Source organism: Dendrobates tinctorius, unplaced genomic scaffold, assembly GCF_039654945.1.
Source record: "Dendrobates tinctorius isolate UK_male_01 unplaced genomic scaffold, ASM3965494v1 ptg000111l, whole genome shotgun sequence".
NCBI classification, from domain to species: Eukaryota; Metazoa; Chordata; class Amphibia; order Anura; family Dendrobatidae; genus Dendrobates; species Dendrobates tinctorius.
The window spans coordinates 30,224,936-30,244,878 of record NW_027361779.1 but is presented as its reverse complement, the minus strand read 5'-3'; the positions used below and the strand labels follow the sequence as shown (position 1 = coordinate 30,244,878).

The window sequence follows — 19,943 nt, the reverse complement described above, 5'->3', positions numbered from 1 at the left end:
ACCAAGGTTACTTACCGGTAGCCGGTTTTTCCAGAGCCCATGACGGCACACATGAGAGAGGGGATCCGCCCAGCCAGGACAGGAACCCTACTGAAGATAAAAGGGGCGGTACCTCTCCCTCGCTTCAGTTGGTTTACAGAGCATGAGAGGCCCCCCGGGTTAGTACACATGTTAAAACTATCACCACATTATATCTTACTATAAAAAGCACCCAAACTATAGTGCACACCAAAGGAGTGATAAGGGGGGGAATATACAGGTGCCGTCATGGGCTCCGGAAAAACCGGCTACCGGTAAGTAACCTTGGTGTTTTCCCGTCTCCCATGACGGCACTCATGAGAGACTTTTGTAGAATAAGACACCCTAGGGAGGGACCACCGCTTGCAGCGTCCTTCTACCAAAGGTTAGGTCAGTAGAGGAAGATAGATCAAGTCGGTAGTGCTTAAGAAAAGGTTGAAGGTGAGGACCAAGTAGCGGCTTTACAAATCTGCTCAATCGATACCTCAGCCTTCTCTGCCCAGGAGGCAGCCACGGCTCTGGTGGAGCAAGCCTTGATGCCTTCTGGAACCGGAGCGCCACTTGCAGAGTAGGATAACATAATGGCCTCCCTGATCCATCTGGCAATGTTACTCTTCGCTACCCCGTACCCTTTTCTACTACCCAGAAAAGCTACGAACAGGGACTGATCTTTCCTCTACTGACATTTATTGTAATATGGCTCTCTTTACGTCCAATGTATGGAACTTTTGCTCCCCAGGGTTTTTAGGATTATTACAGGAAAATGGCAAGGAGATCTCTTGAGTCCTATGAAAGTTTTAGATCACCTTGGGGAGATAGGCCGGGTCTAGTCTTAGAACCACTCTGTCATCCAAGATCTGCGTATATGGAGGGCATATAGATAGAGCTTGTAGGTCACTCACTCTACGGGCCAATGCTAAGACTACCAATAATACAGTTTTAAATGTGAGTAGTTTTGGTGACAGTTCATGTAATGGTTCAAAGGGATCTTTGGTTAAAGCCTCTAAGACTAGATTCAGGTCCCAGGGAGTTATCTTTGGGATAATGACCGGCCTCGATCTGCCACAGGACTTTATAAACCGGGACACCCACCTATTGGCCGCTAGGCCGCAGCCATACAGGGCCCCCAGAGCTGAGACCTGGACCCTGAGGGTGCCAGTGGCCAACCCAAGTTGCAGCCCGACTGAAGGAACTCTAGGATAGGTCCCACTGGAGCTACATCCCCCAAAGGCTCCCCCAGGAAGCCTAGGAACTTTTTCCACGTTCTACCGTAGATTTGGGATGTTATAGGTTTCCTACTTTTCAAAAGGGTGGAGACTAACCCTGGTGAGAATCTCTGGCGACTCAGTAGCGCCCTCTCAGAATCCAGGCTGGGAAAGTAGGTCTGGAACCTCTGGTAAGATCCATGGATCCGTCACTGACATGAGTCCCAGAAGGGAGAACCAAGGTCCCCTTGGCCAAAACGGAGCTATAAGAATTATTCCCTCCCTAAATTTTCCGGACTACTATGGGGATCTTTGTTATCAGGGGGAACTTCTAGGGTATTTGTAGGGCATCTACTGCGAAGGGATTTTCTTTTTAATTCAGTGAGCAGAACTTCCTGACCCCGCTGTTGCGTGAGGTGGCGAACAGGTATATTTCTGGTTTGCCCCAAGCCTGAACTATTTGTTGGAAAACTTATGGGTTTAGGGACCATCCCCGTGTCTTAGGTGTCTGCGACTCAGGAATTCTGCTTGTGTATTTTCAACACCCCTTATATGCAGTGCCGTGATGGACAACAGATGTTGTCCAGCTAACTGGAAAAGTAGGTTTGGTATTTTCATGAGGCCCCGAGATCTCTTTTCCCTCCCTCGGTGGTTGATGTAAGCTACCACTGCACGATTGCCCGTCGTGACTCTGGTGTGGCGGCCTCGAAGCAAGGGGAAAAAAAGTTTCACGGCTTTCTCTACTGCCCATAGTTCTTTTACATTTGAACCGTGATCATTTTCTAGCAAGGACCAGGTTCCCTGTATCGAGTGGGATCTCACGTGTGCTCCCCACCCTGTGGCACTTGCATCGGTTGTAATGAGGTCTTCGACTGGTTTCTGCCATGGGACACCGGTTGTTAGATGCTCTTCTATAGTCCACCAGAGTAGGGAGTTTCTTACCTCCATGGAGGGACATAGTTCGCCCTCTAAACGCCCTTTCAATTGTTTCTGTGCTGACAGAACTTCCCACTGCAGTTGTCTTAAGTGGTACTGTGCCCACGCTACCGCGGATATGCATGATGTCAATGAGCCTAAAAGGGACATTGCGTTCCTCAGTGTTATAGCTGGCCTTTGTATTGCTGTGCGAGCTAGGCCCCTTATTCTGGTCACATTGTTTCCTGGTAGGAGGCAGCGCTGTCGCTCGGAGTCCAGTATTAGCCCTAGGAAGGATTGCACCTTTACTGGTGTTAGTCTCGACTTGGGGATGTTTACTATCCATCCTAGCCTTAGTAACGTTAATATCACTTCCTTCACTTGGTGTGTGCAATGGGTCTCCGACCTCCCTATGACAAGAAAGTCGTCCAGGTATGGGACGATCACCATGTCCCGGGAACGAAGAAATGGCATTACCTCAGCCATCACCTTGGTGAAGACTCTGGGGGCTGTAGACAGGCCGAACGGAAGAGCTGCGTATTGGTAGTGTTTGACCTGACCTTGGACATAGAGCACTACTCTCAAGTACTTTTGATACCCCCCGGTGGATTGAGATATGATAGTAGGCATCTTTTAAGCCTATCACTGCCATGAGGCAGTGCTGGAACAGGATTTTTGTGGCCGTATTGATTGACTCCATTTTGAAGGAGCAGTTGTCTACCCACTAATTGAGCCTCCTCAGATTAACTATGGTCCTCCAAGAGCCGTCTGGTTTTTGTATTAAAAAGAGGGGGGAGTAAAAGCCCCTTTCCTTCTTCTTGAACTGGGACCCCCTGTGGGACTAGTGCAAAAACGAGTCCTAAGACTTCCGTCTCCAGGGTCAGTTGTTGCTCTTGGGCTTTCCTTTGGGGTGTCATTATAAAGGTTCGACTGGGCGGACGTGTGAATTTTATTTCTTTTTTAAACCGTCCTTGATTATGCTCAGGACCCATGTACTGGGGGAGATATTTTGCCCAGGCGGGAAGGAAGAGAAAAAGTCCTCCTCCCGACCTGATGTCATTGGGGAGATTTTTTTGGAGGAAGTAGAGGGCCCTTTAAACATATAGCCCGATCCTCTCCTTCTTTTAAAGTCCTAATTTTTCCTATCTCCCGTGGGATGACCCCTGCCACATGCTCCAAAATTTGCTCTAGTTTTTTCCCGAAGAGGAACTGGCCGTCACATGGAATGGAACACAGTCTATGTTTTGATGGCAAATCCCCCGGACACCGTTTAAGCCACCGGGTTTGCCTTGTTGCATTTGATAAGCTTGCCGCTCTAGCTGTTAACCTCGCGGCATCTGCTGAGGTATCTGCTAGGAAAGCCACTGCTCTGTGTACCAGTGTCAGATTAGACAGTATTTCGTCCCTAGGAACTTTATCCCTGATCTGGTCCTCTATTTGCTGTAGCCAGGCCATGAGGGCACGAGCGGTACAAGTACCAGCTATTGCTGGTTTTTATCCACCTGCCGATGCTTCCTGGATATGCTTCAGGAAACCATCTGCTTTTTTATCAAGCGGGTCTTTCAGCACGCCAGAGTCCTCTAATGGTAGAAATACTTTTTTTTGAAGATTTAGCCACGGCACTATCAATCTTTGGGATTTTTTCCCAGGTTTCTGAGTCTTTTTAAATGGGTACCACCTTTTTGATGTAGAAGGTAAGGCACCCGACCTCTCAGGGTTTTGCCCATTCCCTGTCAATTAAGGCCTTTATCTTATCATTTACAGGGAAGGTGCGTTTTTTTTTTCCTTTTCCTCCAGTCCTCCAAACATAACCTCCTCCCATGATTTAGGAGACTTTTACTCCTTAAGGCCCACTGTAGACCTGTCAGTTTTGACCAGCTTTTCCACGTCCTCTGTGTTCTCTGGAAACACGGACGGCCCCCTATATCTCTGTCTGAGGAGGCTTCTGAGGACTGAGTAGAGGAAGAGGAGGTGCAGGGGGACAGGGATTTTTCACGGCCTTTTTGCACTAGGGAGGCCTCTGAGTCCCTTGTACGGCTTCTTTTATTCGCCCTTTTAAGGGCTGCCTTTAGGGAGCCTTTCACCTCCTCTTGTATTATAGCCCTAAGGCTAGTCACCAAATCAGGGATTTCATCCCGTATGGCTTTGTTTATACAGTTAGCGCAGAGATCTTTCTGCCACTGACCTGCCAGCGGGTGTCTGCATAGGGTGCCATGCTCTATTTTTGCCGCTAGCAACCCCTAGTGATCAAACAGAAAAATTGGAACCCTGTTACCATAAGGGTGACATTCACGTAGATCACTCACCACCGCTGTCAATCAAAGGTACCGATCTCAGAGGCTCCTCAGATGCACTCGTGACGCTTTTTCTGGATGTCTCAGAGTCATGCCGGTTGTGTTTACAAATGCCACTCCCACCACTTGAGCGGCTACTTCTGGTATGCTGGAGGCTCGGTACTGCATCTGGCGAGAGCTTTTGCTGCTGCTGTTGTCGCTGCTCTCTTGCCCCACTTCCCTTGTGAAGCTTTCTGGGCATGAGTGCGTCTTCTGTGGTCATCCCTCTATCCGAGAGGGATCCACTGCACTCTCAAGCCTCCTCCGGTGCCCATTCACAGCCCCTCACCCCTCCTGCCACGCCGCCGGGATGATCTTTTGCCGGCCAGCATTTTCCCCATGGGCGCCGCCATCTTGAATCCCGGCGCCGCCCCCTAAGTCACACGGGCACACCCATTCCCAGCGTGCCTTGCGCGTGACGTCAGAGGGGCGCGACCCAGGAACGGCCGCCTCTCCTGGACATCGGCAGAGGGGGGAGGGTGGCGCGGCAGCCACGAAAGAGCCCCTGGACCCTTGACCGCGCTGCGCTGATGCCCGCTCGGACGCTGAGCCCCCGGGGGACCCGCGGACGGCGCTTCCACCCCCGACGCCCAGCGCACAGGCTCTGCCTGATCTTCCACGCTGGCACGGGGGTGGGCAGGTACAGACATCTTGACACGCCGTCTTCAGCATACGGGTCCCTGTCAGGACAGGAAACCGAACTGAAGCGAGGGAGAGGTACCGCCCCTTTTATCTTCAGTAGGGTTCCTGTCCTGGCTGGGCGGATCCCCTCTCTCATGTGTGCCGTCATGGGAGACGGGAAAAAGATGGTCGCTGAGGGTCCTGGAAGTGTCGCCGAGTGCGAGACGAGGGAGCGGTGACAGTGCTATTCACCCCATGGATGCGGCCGGCGAAGAAAGATGGCTGCCGAGATTTGTCCAGGGTAAGTCTCGCAGGGAGCGAGACGCGCCACTAGGAGGGCAGAGTTGGCGCCACAACCTTCAGAAAATGGGCGGAGTACCGCTGTGATGTCATGATGGGGACCGGAGGGGGCAAAGTTTCTTTAAAGTAGGGCCAAGCCGGGGCCTAAATTTTCCCATGCCGGCCGGAACGCACCCGGGGGAGAATGTGGCCCAAGCACTTCATTCACTGATGCCAGAGCCAGCCGCCAGAGCCGCTGCATTTGCCACACCACGTCCCAGGCCCACACTTACCGGTGGTGTGCATCCTGGTCTGGAGACAACCGAAGTGCAGGACCCGGACTGAAAACCTTCAGGCCAGCTGCATTATGGACGGTGCAGGGAACCCTCAATCCACCATCCGTTTGACAGGGAGGTAGCGAGGGACCATCCGCCCACCACACATCGCCGCTGTTCAGTCAGTGGCGATGCAGTGGGGGCAGCGTGGATGCCATAAGAACCTCTGTATATCCAAGGGGTTCAATCCTCTGGGATGGGACAGGGCTGTTGTCCGGCTCTAAGCCTGGCTTCAGATGGGGGTACATGGAGGCGACACTCCATGTTCCCATCTGTTGCTGGGGCGGGGAGATCGGCGCCCCGAAGGGAACAGTCGCCCCTAAATCAAGCTCAGGCATGGCTATGAATGGTGCAGGAGGGGGTACATGGAGGCGACGCTCCAAGTTCCTGCCTGTTGTAGGTTTGGGGAGATCTGACCCTTGAAAGGATCCGTCGCCCCCTGTAGTCCATGGAAAAAAAAAATAAAAAAAAAAAAGCAAAAAGGTAAAACATAGAATAAAAAAATAAAATAAACAATTGTGGTCTGAAGACCAGACCCATGTGCCTCCTACGGACACCAAGCATGAACTGGTTCGGGCTGGAGCCAGTGGTAGGTGTATACTGCAGAGGAGGAGCTAACTTTTATATTCACTTAGTGTCAGCCTCCTAGTGGCAGCAGCATACACCCATGGTCCCATTTCCCCCAATGAGGCAAGGAGAAAATACCGTATATCTATAATAATAAAATCGATATTTTTATTTGGTGATCTTCTGGCACATTTCTTTCTGCTTTGCCAATGGGTACAGTGCAGATAAAGTCTGTAGGACGCTGTGGGATTAATGGCGTTATATAAGTGAGTAAAATAAATAAATATTACATAGTATGGTGATCACAATCTAGTGATACCTACGTGTGCAACTTCTTGATTGCTTCCTTTCACATGAAGAGAGTTATGTGCCACATTGGCTAAATGTCTAGAAAAAAAAAAGAGAAAGGATTTAGTGTAGATAAATATGTAATGATATATTAATCCCTTAAAGCAAAGCGGTCATCAGGATTTTGCTAAGTAAGCTACAGACACTGTCAGGTTGGTGCTGTTATTTTAATCAGTATGATGCCTGGGTTGAAGAAATCAGTCTTGTGGTTCTTGTAAGTTAGATGTTGGGTTTCAATCTAAATCATTCAAAAAAGAAGATTGAGCTGTAACCCCATGGAATAATTTACTATCATATGGCAGATTGAGTCATTTTGGACTGTCTGGCCTTTGTTCCGGCAGTGTCCCATCTTTTTTTGCATGCACACAATGTGGTCAACCACACTATTGTGTGCTAAAAAGACAGATGTAGCAGGAACTGTGGCCAGAGTCAAAAGTGACTCAACCTACCTCATTATAGTAAATAGTTCAACCAGGGCTTTTGTTTTCATCATGTTTTTTTGGGGGGGAATGTAGATGGAAGTGTTCAAAGTAGAACACAGGATAAAATGTGAACTGAACATTATATTAGTTTTTAGGATGCAGAATGACCAAATAAACAGCGGTTCAATAATTGTTTTTTTACGATGTTCACAGTGTAGTATACGTGGTAACACGGCTCTATTCTAAGGATCAGTACAATTACAATCGATACCAGATTTATATTTTTTTATGCTTTGCTACTTTTGCACGCTAAAAACTTCTGAATAAAAAATATATTTATTTTCGCTATATTGTGAGAGCTATAACTTAATTCTACTGACAGAGCTGTGTAAGATCTTGTTTTTTGTAACATGAGTTGACATTTTTATTGGTACCATTTTGGGATCCATAATTTACATTTACTGTAATATATTCAGATTTTTCAGACGAAATATTAACAAAACCCAGTCATTCAAGAATTTTTATTTATTTTTCTATGATGTTCACCATATAATAAAATTCATAATATGGCCTTGTTCTTAAGGTCAGTACGATTGCAATGATAACAAATTTATAGATTTAAATTTTTCAGAAGTTGGGACAAAAAGAAGAACAAACTAACATGCAGACATTCTCTGATCTTCAAGAGACTAAAAGGAAGAGACAACAACTTGCGTTTGTGGTCTGTTTTTCACTAAGTTTATACACTTGCCTCTGTGTAGGTGCACAGAAGTCAAGGTGCTAATTGTAAATCTTGGATATTGAAGCAGTATCTGCTTAAACCTATCTAGGAATGTAGAATATGCTCAAGCTTTTTTGCAAGGGTGAGCCCTACGGATCGTTAGAAATGTGCACGGTGCAAAAGAAATCGGTACTAACCCAAGACCCATGAGGTAAGCAACCAAATATCTTGGTTGAAGTTCCTTCAGCGTTTTGTGTATTACTTCATCATATCTGTAAAACAAGAGGGTAGAAAATGTACATTAAACAATGCCGTGTCTATACACAGAAGTACTAGTTAGTTGTATTGCTTAACCCCTTAGTGACCCAGCCAATTTTGACCTTAACCAAGCCACTTTTTACAATTCGTACCACTGCCACTTTATGATGTGTGATGTGACTGGTGGTTAATGGGAGGTATAGGTCACTGGGACGGATGCTCCCTGCGTATTTTGTCTAGCTACCCGGACCCAGTGTACATGAGCACTAAAGATGTCATTTAGTGCACTGGGTCCGGGTATGAGATGGGAGGGTCTGGCTACCCATATTGCCTCACCTCTGGGTGAGGGTGCTGACTGTACCCATTTTCCTTCAGGACCTGTAGGAGTGTCAGGACCTGCCGTGAGGTCATGCCCATGTGATCCATACCTCACCTGTGGGTGAGATTACAACCCACATAATGGAGGCTGTGTTTAGCACATGGGCAGTGAGTGTTTGGGAGTCTGGAAGTGTGAACAGACTTCCATGTGTCCAGGTGGGACATTACAGAGAAGCAGCCCTCCTGTATGTACGGCTCAAGAAGGAGCCTCCGGGCTGGACATTGCCCTCGCCTGTGTGTGCACAGGGCCTGAGGGAACAAAGCCCAGCTAAGGATTGTTTTTGTGTTGCTATAAGACAGTTTGCCTTTTGTTCGTGCTTCAGTGGTTTATGGAGAAAATAAATGGAATGGACTCGTTTTAACCCTGAGTGTGCCAGTGTTTACCTCCAAGACCAGCAACGTGAGTAATCCCCGTCCAGTCACATGGTGGAACGTTACAGAGGTTATAACTCAATGGGAACGCCTCAATGGTTCCCACTGATTCGATTTATTACCATTATTTTGCCACTCAGATGAACGTGTGTTGCCTTGGTACATTATTGTACCAAAATACTCTGCTTAGTTGAAAGTGTTAAATGAGCTTTTTAGTCACTATATCTGAAGCTCTTCTCTACATAATACAAATAATTGGCAATTTACCGCTAAACAATAGAGCTGTAGTGACCAGAAAACAAAAATTCTCACATGTTCCCTTGAATAATTTGGTGCCATTAACCCCTTAACAACCAGGGGTATTTTTGGTTTTGCAAATTAATTTTTCGCTCCAGTTCTTCCCAGAGTCATAACTTAAATTTTTTGGTCAATATGGCCATGTGTGGGCTTGTTTTTTACAGGACGAGTTGTATTTTTGAACACCACCATTGGTTTTTCCATATTGTGTAACAGAAAACGGGAAAAATATTCCAAGTGCAGTGAAATTGCAAAAAAGGGCAATCCCTCACTTATTTTTTGTTTGGCTTTTTTTTTTCACTAGGTACACTAAATGGTAAATCTGACCTGCCATTATGATTCTCCAGATCATTACGAGTTCACAGACACCAAACATGTATAGGTTTTTTTTTTTTAAGTAGTAAAAAAAAAAAACCAAAGTTTGTAAAGTTAAAAAAAAGTTGCCATTTTCCGAGACTTGTAGAGTCTCTCCCCCATTTTTTTGGATTTGGGGCTGGGTGAGGGATTATTTTTTGTGTGCCGATCTGATGTTTTTCTTGATACCATTTTGGTATAGATACGATCTTTTCATAGCTCGTTATTGCATTTTATTGCAATGTTGCAGCAACCAAAAAAAGTAATTCTGCAGTTTCAATTTTATGCTCGCTACACAGTTTACCGCTTGGATTATTATTTTTTTTTTATATAAATCATAGCTCGGGTGATTCTGAAAGCGGCGATACCAAATGTGTATATTTGATTTTTTAATTGTTTTATTTTGAATGTGGCGATAGGGGAGTGATTTGAACTTTTAAATTTTTTAAAATATTTTTAGTTTCAACAGTTTTATTGACATGAAAGCATCATTTAGCATGAGATACATTTATATTAAAGTACAAGGATCCCCTCGCAGGGGGAAATACATAGAAAAAAAGGCACTTAAGGTCCTTGACTACAAAATCTTCGCTTAGAATATGTGTAGAAAAACAATTATAACACAACTAAGTTAGACTTAATGGGATGCGGAGGGAAAGTGGGGGGTTCAAAGTGTCGATAATGCGAGATACACAAACGTGGGGCGCCAGTGTACCTGTTTCAGAGTCTCTAATTGTATGGAGCTACTACCATGCCAATATATTATATAAAGATATCATTTTGGAAAGATCATCGTCTTTATGTGCCTGAATCCAAGGGTCCCAGATACCTTGAAAGTTATCGAAAGAATCAGATCTAATAGCTTCTATTTTCTCGTATAACATTATCAAATTGACCCTATTTTTCACCTGTGTTAAAGAGAGCGCATTGGTTTTCCATCTGCTAGCTATGTGGTTTCTCGTCGCCATAGCAATAAAATCAACGAGACGGCAAGTTTTATTGTTGGCATTGGTTGGTCTGTCCCCCAACAGAAGAACTGACGGTGACAGAGGTAGTTTCCTACCCAAAATATTATCAATTAATTTTACTACATCTTTCCACAGTGACTTTACTATCGGACATGTCCACCAAATATGGAGAGTGTCTCCATCGTCAGTGCACCCTCTAAAACAATTACCAGGGACTGAATGGTAAATATTGTGCAGGAAGCTAGGTACATAGTGTATTCTAAAGAATAATTTAAGAGATGTCTCAGTAAGTGAAACTTGATTACTACCCCTCATTATATTTTCACCTTTGAGGTGTGAGGGAGATTCGTAGATCTGCCTCCCATTGTTCCATGGTCTTCAATTTCGAGCCATCCCTGGGTTTGTTAAATATAGAATAAAGATGAGATATGAGACCATTGCCCAATGGGTCATATAGACATTTTAATTCGTACGTTGTAAGTTGTACGTTTTAAGAACCAACCGTTAGGCTTTGCAGAAAATGAAAAATTTGTTCAAGTCGGAATGTCTCAGACCTCGGGACTTGATATTTTGCGATGAACTCTTGTTTTGACATTAGCTTAAAGTGGGTAGTTAGATTTTGTAGCCTAGTTAGCTTATTCTGCTGCCACCATACGTGATTTCGAGATGTAACTCCTGGTGGGAACATGGGATTATTAAACAGGTTCAGAAGAGGAGAGGGATGAGACTGCAACGCAAATTGGAATCTATTCGCTCTCCAGATTCTTAGGGCGTGAAAGGTATACGGAGAATGTAGAGCCAGATCTTTCGGTAAAGGTCCCATGGTCCAAATTAGACTCTCCAAGGAGTAAGGTGCTATTTGGGAGTTTTCTATTTGTGGCCATATGGGTGTGTGTTGTTCCGCGTTTACACCTGTCAGCTGGGCAATCTGAGCTGCCCTATAATAGAGAGTAAAGTTTGGTAGCGAAACTCCTCCCTGTCTTTTGTGTCTAAACAGGATTTGCTGGGAGATGCGGGGCTTTTTATTATTCCAGATAAAACGTACCACGTGCGAATGTATCAATTTGAATGTCATCAGAGGTATTGAAATAGGCAAGGATCGGAACAGATATAGAAATTGAGGTAAAGTAACCATTTTAATCGAGTGCACCCTTCCCAAAAAAGAAAGAGATGGGGAGGACCATTTTGACAAAGATTACGTTAGTTTTTGGAGGAGGGGAGCATAATTATATTTAAATAGCGTGGATTTGGATAATGTAAGGTTAATTCCTAGGTATGTAATATAACGTTTTGCATGTCGGAAATGAAAGTTCTCTACTATTGAGCTTTGGTCAGCAGGAAGGGTGTTCAGAAACATTATCTCTGATTTATCGATATTGACCTTTAAGCCTGAGATTTCCTCAAAGGATTTAAGTGTATTTAAAAGATTAGGTAGGGATATATGGGTATTTGCCAAAGTCAAAAGAAGGTCGTTGGCAAACAGACTGACCCTGTATTCATGTCTACCTATTGTTTGGCCTGTGATATCGGGGTGCCCTACTCGCTTTGGTGATGGAACCACTGGCGCGAATAGGGCCAGAGATAGGGGGCACCCTTGCCTGGCTCCTCTGCTGATAATTATTGGCTCTGGAGTAGTCGAAGGTAATTTTAATTAAGCAACCGGCATATTATATAGAAGTTTAAGTGAATCGATTAATAGTTGTAAAATCCCCTTTTTACGCAAGATATTAAACATGTATGTCCAAGTGACGGTATCGAAAGCTTTTTCTATATCTAAAGCTAGCAAAGTTAAGGGGGTTTTACGTTTGTTGGCATTATGTATGAGGTTTAGATTTTTACCAACCTGATCTTTATGGACAAGACCAGGCAGACATTTATTAATTCTATTGGCTATTATGGAGGAGAAAATCTTGAAGTCCACATTCAAAAGGGATATTGGCTTGTAGTTTTTTGTGAGCAATCTCCCTTGCTTTGGGATGACAGTGATATGCGCCGTATAGCATTCCGGCGGAATTGTTTGGCCAGTTAGCATATTATTACAGTATGTTTGTATATGCTTTAATAAAATATTTGAAAACTTTTTAGAGTATTATGCGGTCAGCCCGTCGGGGCCTGGAGCCTTCCCAGCTTTTAGATGATTTATAGTAGATGTGATTTCCTCTTCAGTGATAGGAGAATGCAATGTAGCAGCGTAAGCCGGAGTTAGGGAAGGTAGCGGTACATTAGTTAGGAAGTCATCCAATTAGGGCAATGAAAAATTCGTGCTATCAGTGCATAGTTTTTGATAATAAGTTTGAAATATTTTATACATTTTGTTTGGGTTAAAAGTAGTTTGGGACTGTTCGTCTTTTATGGAGAAGATAGAGTTTAATCTCTCCGTTTTAATTTTCGGGCAAGCATTCGGTCCATTTTATTAGAGAACCAATAGAATGTTGCTTGCATCCACCTGATTGCTCTTTCCGTACGAGTTGTTAGCAAAGTATTTGGTTGTAGTTTTAAGTCATAGATTCGTTTAGTTAAGTATAGGGAGGGGTGTGACTGATTGGCGATTTCTAATTTATAAAGTTCATTCTTGAGAGTCAATTGCTCCTTAAGACGATTCCTCTTTTTTTTGGGATGCTATCCTAATGAGTACACCAGTGATATATTTTTTATGGGCCATCCATATATTACCCATAGAGGTGTCCGGGGTGATATTAGAGTGGAAGAAGGCCTTGAGCTCTTGTTCGACCATTATTCGCGTTTGAGGGTCAGAAAGCAAGGATTCATTCAGTCTCCACGTATACAGGCGTGCAGTCTTGATGCCTAATTTAAACACAGAGTACGCTATCATGGTCGGACCAAGAGGAGGGGACATGTCTGGAATACATCAATGATGGTATGTTTTCCGAATTAGTTAGAATCCAGTCAATCCTGGAGTATGAATGGAAAGCTCTCGAAAAATAGGTATAACCTCTGGATTGCCCATGAGACTCTCTCCATATATCCACCAGATGATAAGCTTGCAAGATACCATCAAAGATAGTTTTTTCCCTCCTTGTCATGTCAGGCCTCCCCTTATTAGATCTATCAAGGGTTGGGTTTACAGTCAGGTTAAAATCACCCCCCCATATGACAGTATCATAGGGTATAGACCTTAGGGATCTTGCAATAGATTTAATTGTTTTCATTTGAAGTGTCGGGGGTGCATAGCAGTTAACAAGACAGAATCGCTTCTCCTGGACCGTGCCCCAAAGGATTATATATCTACCTTCTGCGTCCGCAACCAAACCCTCCTACACAAATGGAAAAGAATTATGCAGCAATATGGCGACACCTCTCATTTTTTTATCACGAGTAGCAAGAAAAAATCTCGAGTAGAGCTTATGCAAAAATTTGGGAGATGAGTTATTAGAGAAATGAGTTTCCTGTAGGAATAGCACATCAGGGGAATGTTTCTGGTAATCAATAAAGGCGCATTTTCTTTTTAACGGGGAATTGAATCCCCTAACATTGTGTGATAGTACCTTATACATTAAGTATGCATAAAGAAAATAATGAAATTTCTAATTAAACTACGGCCTGGAACAGGCATTTTCACCTTAGTCACATATCCAAAAATATTTTTACATCTCATCAACACTCTTGTAGGGAAAAGAGGGTAACAAAAAATACAACAAGAAAAATGATCGCAACCAATGACCAATTTGTGGGCTATAATGTGCTTGTCCACTATCAGTAGGACCAGAGGCAGTAATAGCCCAAAATGGATTGGCATACCAGGGGCACAACACTCCACTAGTAGAAAAAGAAAACAATATTATTCATAAATTGTCATGTTTGTTGGAGTAGTCAAGTTAAGGGCTCGTTACACGTAGCGATATCGCTACATGTGACACTTACCTTTGACCGGCTCCCCCGCCATGATCGCTGATCGCGCGAGAACGGCCTGGGCCATTTCTCGTCGGCCGATTCCTGCTGGGCTTCCTGTGGCGCCGACGAGCAACACGTGGACACGGGCGGGAGGACATCAGGATCGCCTCGTCTGACAGGTACGTAGCGACCCCCGACCCCTGCTATGTCGCTGGTGAGATCTGCCTGTGTGGCAGCTCACTAGTGACCACTTAGATACAGGAAAGATGTATATCTTTGAACCGTGTTAGCCAGTAGATAGAAAAATATTCAGGATTGAGAGTCCTCAGTAGTTAATACCTTTTAATGGCTAACTGAAAAGATGGTAACACATTGCAAGCTTTCAAGACTACTCAGGTCTCTTCATCAGGCTAGACTAATACAAAATCTGCAGCAGCGTGGATATGAAATTACTGGTATTGAAAGGTAACTTCAATTCTCAGAGAGAGAGACGAGTTTGGGAGCACAAATTTATGACGAACTTTGACACTCTCAGTGCTGGAATGAATGTGTCGCATGGATTTATGTCTTTTTACATCAATTAAGGAATTTCCTTTTAAAACCGTGTGGGGGCATCACAACACAGAACTAGACCCCAATCAGAGGACCATAAAACATCCGGACTCCTTATCTATGAACTGGTCCAATGTTTATATTTATGTTTCTCCCTCTCCCATATTGATAGTTCTGCTTCACGTCACTTGTCTTATCTATTGCATTTTTTCTAGGCTGTATTGTGCATAAATATGTGACTTCAGATTTTGTATTAGTCTATGCCTGATGAAGAGACCTGAGTAGTCTCGAAAGCTTGCAATGTGTTACCATCTTTTCAGTTAGCCATTAAAAGGTATCAACTACTGAGGACTCTCAATCCTGAATATTTTTTTAGTGACCACTTAGCGATGCACCAGCGATCCATATCGTTGTCGGGATTGCTGGTGCATCGCTACGTGTAGCGGTACCCTTAGTTTGCTGTGACCTCTGGGGGGAGCTCCCGGTGTTCAGTGAGGTTGATTGTGACGCTGACATAGTGTGACAAGCTGATTCTGCGCGTTGAGTCATCAGTTGTGTGATCGGACGGGTATTGTTTTCTGATGAAACAGACTTTTTGGGACGCATTGCTCAGAGACCTCCTGCGTTCTGAAAGTTATCGCATGACAATTACTCATATAGGTGGGTGCATATTTGTGCCCGTGGTGACAGATCTAGTGTTCCATAATCATAGTCCACCAGGATCGTCCATGCCCTCAGTGTTGGATTTTAGCAAGATATGGGGTAAATTTTATAGGACAGAGTATGCCTCTGGTGCAGTTCTGCTGCAATACCCCTTTAATATCACAAGAGCAAGGGGGCGCGTGAACCTATAAGTCAGAGCAACAACCCAAAACAGGGGAAAGGAAAAAAAAAAACTCTCTCTTCCTTCTTTTTAAGTATGGGCAATTGCGTCAAATGGCCAGCAGAGGGAGTCCCACACCTTTATACATAAAATAAGGTATCTATGGAGATTGTATTAACTCTTACAGTCTCGTAGCTTCTCCTTTAGCTGGGGACAAGATAGAACACACAGCCCTCCAACAGTCAGGGCTGGGAGACAGCAAGGCTGCTGCAATCCCCTCAGGTGCTCTGCTGAGCAGGGAGGATCCTACAAATGGTCCACAACCTGGCTCCTGCTGTTCTTCCTGCTATTAACAAATAGGGGAACATTTCATTTAATTAAGGTTAAGTACCTGTCTGCTGGAGGGTCCAGTGTTTTGTGCCTGAGGCAATTTTCCTGTTGTGGCCTGGTGGGGCCTCCAGTGAAGTATGGTTGTCCCTGTTATTTTTCAATCCAGAGCGGTGTCTCTTATGTCTCACGCCGTTCCCGTGGTGCTGGAAGGAAAGCTTTAGGTCCGGGTACTATGGCAATGCCTAGGTAATTATAGCACAAATGTATGAGTTCTGTATATAATCCATTAGCCGGCAGGGCCTAGATGAGGCCTGTAGCAGTGAGAAGAGGCCTAGGCCTCAGTCCTGAAGTCTCTCTCCAGGTCCAAGTAAAAAATCTCTGCTTGTAAATTTCAGAAACAGTCAAAATTGGGCTCAAAATGTTCTGTATCAAACCCTTAGTAGGATCCAAAAGAAAAATTGAGTTTTGAGTGATTTTTGGTCGGGATGGGAGTAGATTCAGAGGTTATCCCTCAGGAGCTCTGCCTTTCTGTGGCTCACATGTGCTGTTTCCTAGGCTACACCCCTTAAAATATTTTTAAAAACTTTTTTTTTTTTACTTGCTTCAATAGTGTCAATGACAGACGAGAGGCTGCACTTGTCAGATCGCCTCTGCTACATAGAGCAGGATTGCAACCCTGCTCAATGTAGCTGATATACTGACTTGCTATGAGCGCCGACCACCAGGCGGCACTCAGTGATCTAGCAATGACAGTCACAGAGGTCTCCTGCTGACCCCAAGTTGTCATGCCAACCCATCAGCGACCCACGGTCATGTAACACGGGCGTCGTTGACGGAAGGTAATGATGCGGTCATTGGACGTTAAGGGGTTAAAGGTTTTCAACATTTTTCAATTATGTTATTTTAAACAAGACAAATAATAGATTGGCAAACAAATCTATTATTTGTCTTGTCTAAAATAACATATTTGAAAAATGATCAACTGGCTTCAACTCCGAGGTACAAGATGTGTTAATTATTACTATCCTGCTCCAAAAGAATGAAACGTCTAGCTGAGAGGTCGTTGGTCCATCAGTCTTAAATACAAGTGTTCAAAAATCAACTGATAAGAAATGAAAAACAAATATTTGCAAGGAAATTACATTGAAGTAAAAGAGAAAACTGATTAGTTTTACATTAAGACCATTTTCTGACCTGACTTGGGGAATAGCTTCTACAAAAAAAAAAAAAAATTCTTTAAAAGATACTTTATTATCAATTCTTTAAAAAATGAGAAACAATCTCAAAGGCACAAACAACACACACTGATCAAAAGGTCCAGCACCTTCAAACATATGATGATACCACGTCAGGTAGGGATATGTACTCTATTTGACCCTATAGGGCCCTGTAATTATTCCCTACCTAACAGCGGAGGTTGGCACCCTCTTGGAACGCAAATGGCGCCCCTGCTCCACGGTGGCTATCCCTACTCGCCCTGTTAAATTCTATATATAGAATATCAAATTCCAGAGCAAAAAAATGGCTGAGCACAACAAATCATCATCAAAAGACTCATGCCAAAAGACCACCAAAAAGACTAAATGGGGGTGAGAAAGCAGTAACTGGAACAATTCATTCTTTTGTGGGAACATAGTGCATGGGTTAACAAACTAACAAACTATACTGTACTACCGGTCCATATTTGTAAATATTCCTGCCTATCAGCGGAGCTGTTTCACCCTAAGTTACTCTGGTACCCCCGCTCCACGTAGGCTATCCCTTGCTGACCCTTACGATGATGATAAAGGTACCAGTAATCTCTATAGGGATATATATAGGGCCAAAACAGCAATTATATTACAATCTGTTGAAAAATTGCTGTCATAAATAATCCTCCACACAAATCTCAAAACAATGAGGGTGGGCTACCAACATATACAAATGGCAACCAGTAACTTCTATGGGAGATCAGATTAAAACTCATTCCAATACAGGTCTCAGTTATTTCAAAAATCATATGTAAATTGATAACATTTTCCTCCCATAAAATGAAGGCCATTAATGATATAGCCCACATCCCTCATGTTCAAAGTATTGCACTATGCCCAAAATGAAAAAAATCAGCAAAAATTCATATGAGTATAACTTGGCTCATTGCCATTAAGGTGTCGCCTCAACGCGTTTCCCTCCCACGCAAGGAGTTCATCAGGAGGCTCATGATGCTATTAGATGCTCCCTCAGAGCATCAAATGTTGCGCCTGGTTGCAGGTGTCAATCAGAATGCAGTGACTGATGCTCATTTATAGTTACCTCACCACTTAGATCAAAAGGTGGAGTTGAGGGTTAATAGGTTAATACCTCCTACATGTCTCTACCTTTACTAGTGCGCCTGCGCTGAAAATCTGGACCCTAGAGATTTTTGTCCCCCATGCTTCCTCTTCCTGTTAAGCAGAGCTACGCCGCGCCTATAATGTTATACCCAGCGTGTCCCTCCTCTACCAATGCGCATGTCTAGACTATCAATCGATCCGCGCTTATGTTATCAGCTCCAGCGCGTCTCTGCCAAAACGCATGTCCAGACTATCAGCAGCTGCACACAAGATCACGGCATCTCGCGCGCGCCTGGTATGTCATCACTGGACGCATCACGCATGCCCGGCTCTTTCACATAACAGTGCACTTATTCAGACCTACTCAAATGATCGGCCTATCTTATCAAACCACACCATATCCAAAAGGCTCCCCAAGTCTGAATGTGTGCATATCATATCACCCCATCACTGTGTAAAATGCCCAAGCTATTATAACACTGGTCAACAGCATTTTTGGTGCCAAAGATATTTCATCGAATTTAGGGTATTTTTGGGGTGCTGATTCTGAATATGTCATCAGTTTTGCCAGATTGGCTCAAGTTTTTGAGATTTTTGGTATCTTATTTATAGCACTTGTTGGTAAATGCGACGCATCATCTCATTAATTTCTTTGGATTAGTACTTGAACTGAGCAGTTCTCAATATAGTTTTGTGTTAATTAGTGTTCTAAAAGTTTGTTCATAGCTTGATTTTTGCACTAACTTTATGTTGTTGTCTGTTTTCCAGTGAAAAGCATGAACTCATCAAGAAGAAGTTGTCTTAACGATCCAGACTCATTCTGTTACATTTGTGGTGAATACACACTGCCAAAACATAGAAGAAACATAACAGACTTCGTAAAAAAAGTGTATTTTGCCTATTTTGGGGTTATGCTTGGGGACCAAGACAAGTTTTGGGCACCACACATAGTGTGCAAAGCATGTATCGAATTATTACGAAAATGGAGCAAAGGACAAAGAAAAAGCTTCAAATTTGGTGTTCCAATGGTGTGGAGAGAGCCAAAAAATCATCATGATGACTGTTATTTATGGTAAACACAGGTACAGGCACATCTTCACAATGAGGGACAGGCCTTCTTGCAGATTCCATGTTACTCCCATTTTCGTTTCTTATGCTTATTGAATCCTTGCACTTGCACTGCACAGAAATAACAGTCATCATGATGATTTTTTGGCTCTCTCCACACCATTGGAACACCAAATTTGAAGCTTTTTCTTTGTCCTTTGCTCCATTTTCGTAATAATTCGATACATGCTTTGCACACTATGTGTGGTGCCCAAAACTTGTCTTGGTCCCCAAGCATAACCCCAAAATAGGCAAAATACACTTTTTTTACGAAGTCTGTTATGTTTCTTCTATGTTTTGGCAGTGTATATTCACCACAAATGTAACAGAATGAGTCTGGATCGTTAAGACAACTTCTTCATGATGAGTTCATGCTTTTCACTGGAAAACAGACAACAACATAAAGTTAGTGCAAAAATCAAGCTATGAACAAACTTTTAGAACACTAATTAACACAAAACTATATTGAGAACTGCTCAGTTCAAGTACTAATCCAAAGAAATTAATGAGATGATGCGTCGCATTTACCAACAAGTGCTATAAATAAGATACCAAAAATCTCAAAAACTTGAGCCA

General features: G+C 43.7%; 1 protein-coding gene across 1 annotated transcript in view; it reads right to left on the bottom strand.

The window, feature by feature from the left end:
• Positions 1–19,943, bottom strand: part of RARS2 (arginyl-tRNA synthetase 2, mitochondrial) — a 106,456-nt gene that overhangs the window by 5,310 nt on the left and 81,203 nt on the right. The window contains exons 18-19 of the mRNA XM_073589604.1: positions 7,962–8,036; positions 6,597–6,660 (exon numbers count right to left, since the gene is read on the bottom strand). Coding sequence (XP_073445705.1) covers positions 6,597–6,660; positions 7,962–8,036 — 139 coding nt within the window. The remainder of the gene's footprint in view (positions 1–6,596; positions 6,661–7,961; positions 8,037–19,943) is intronic.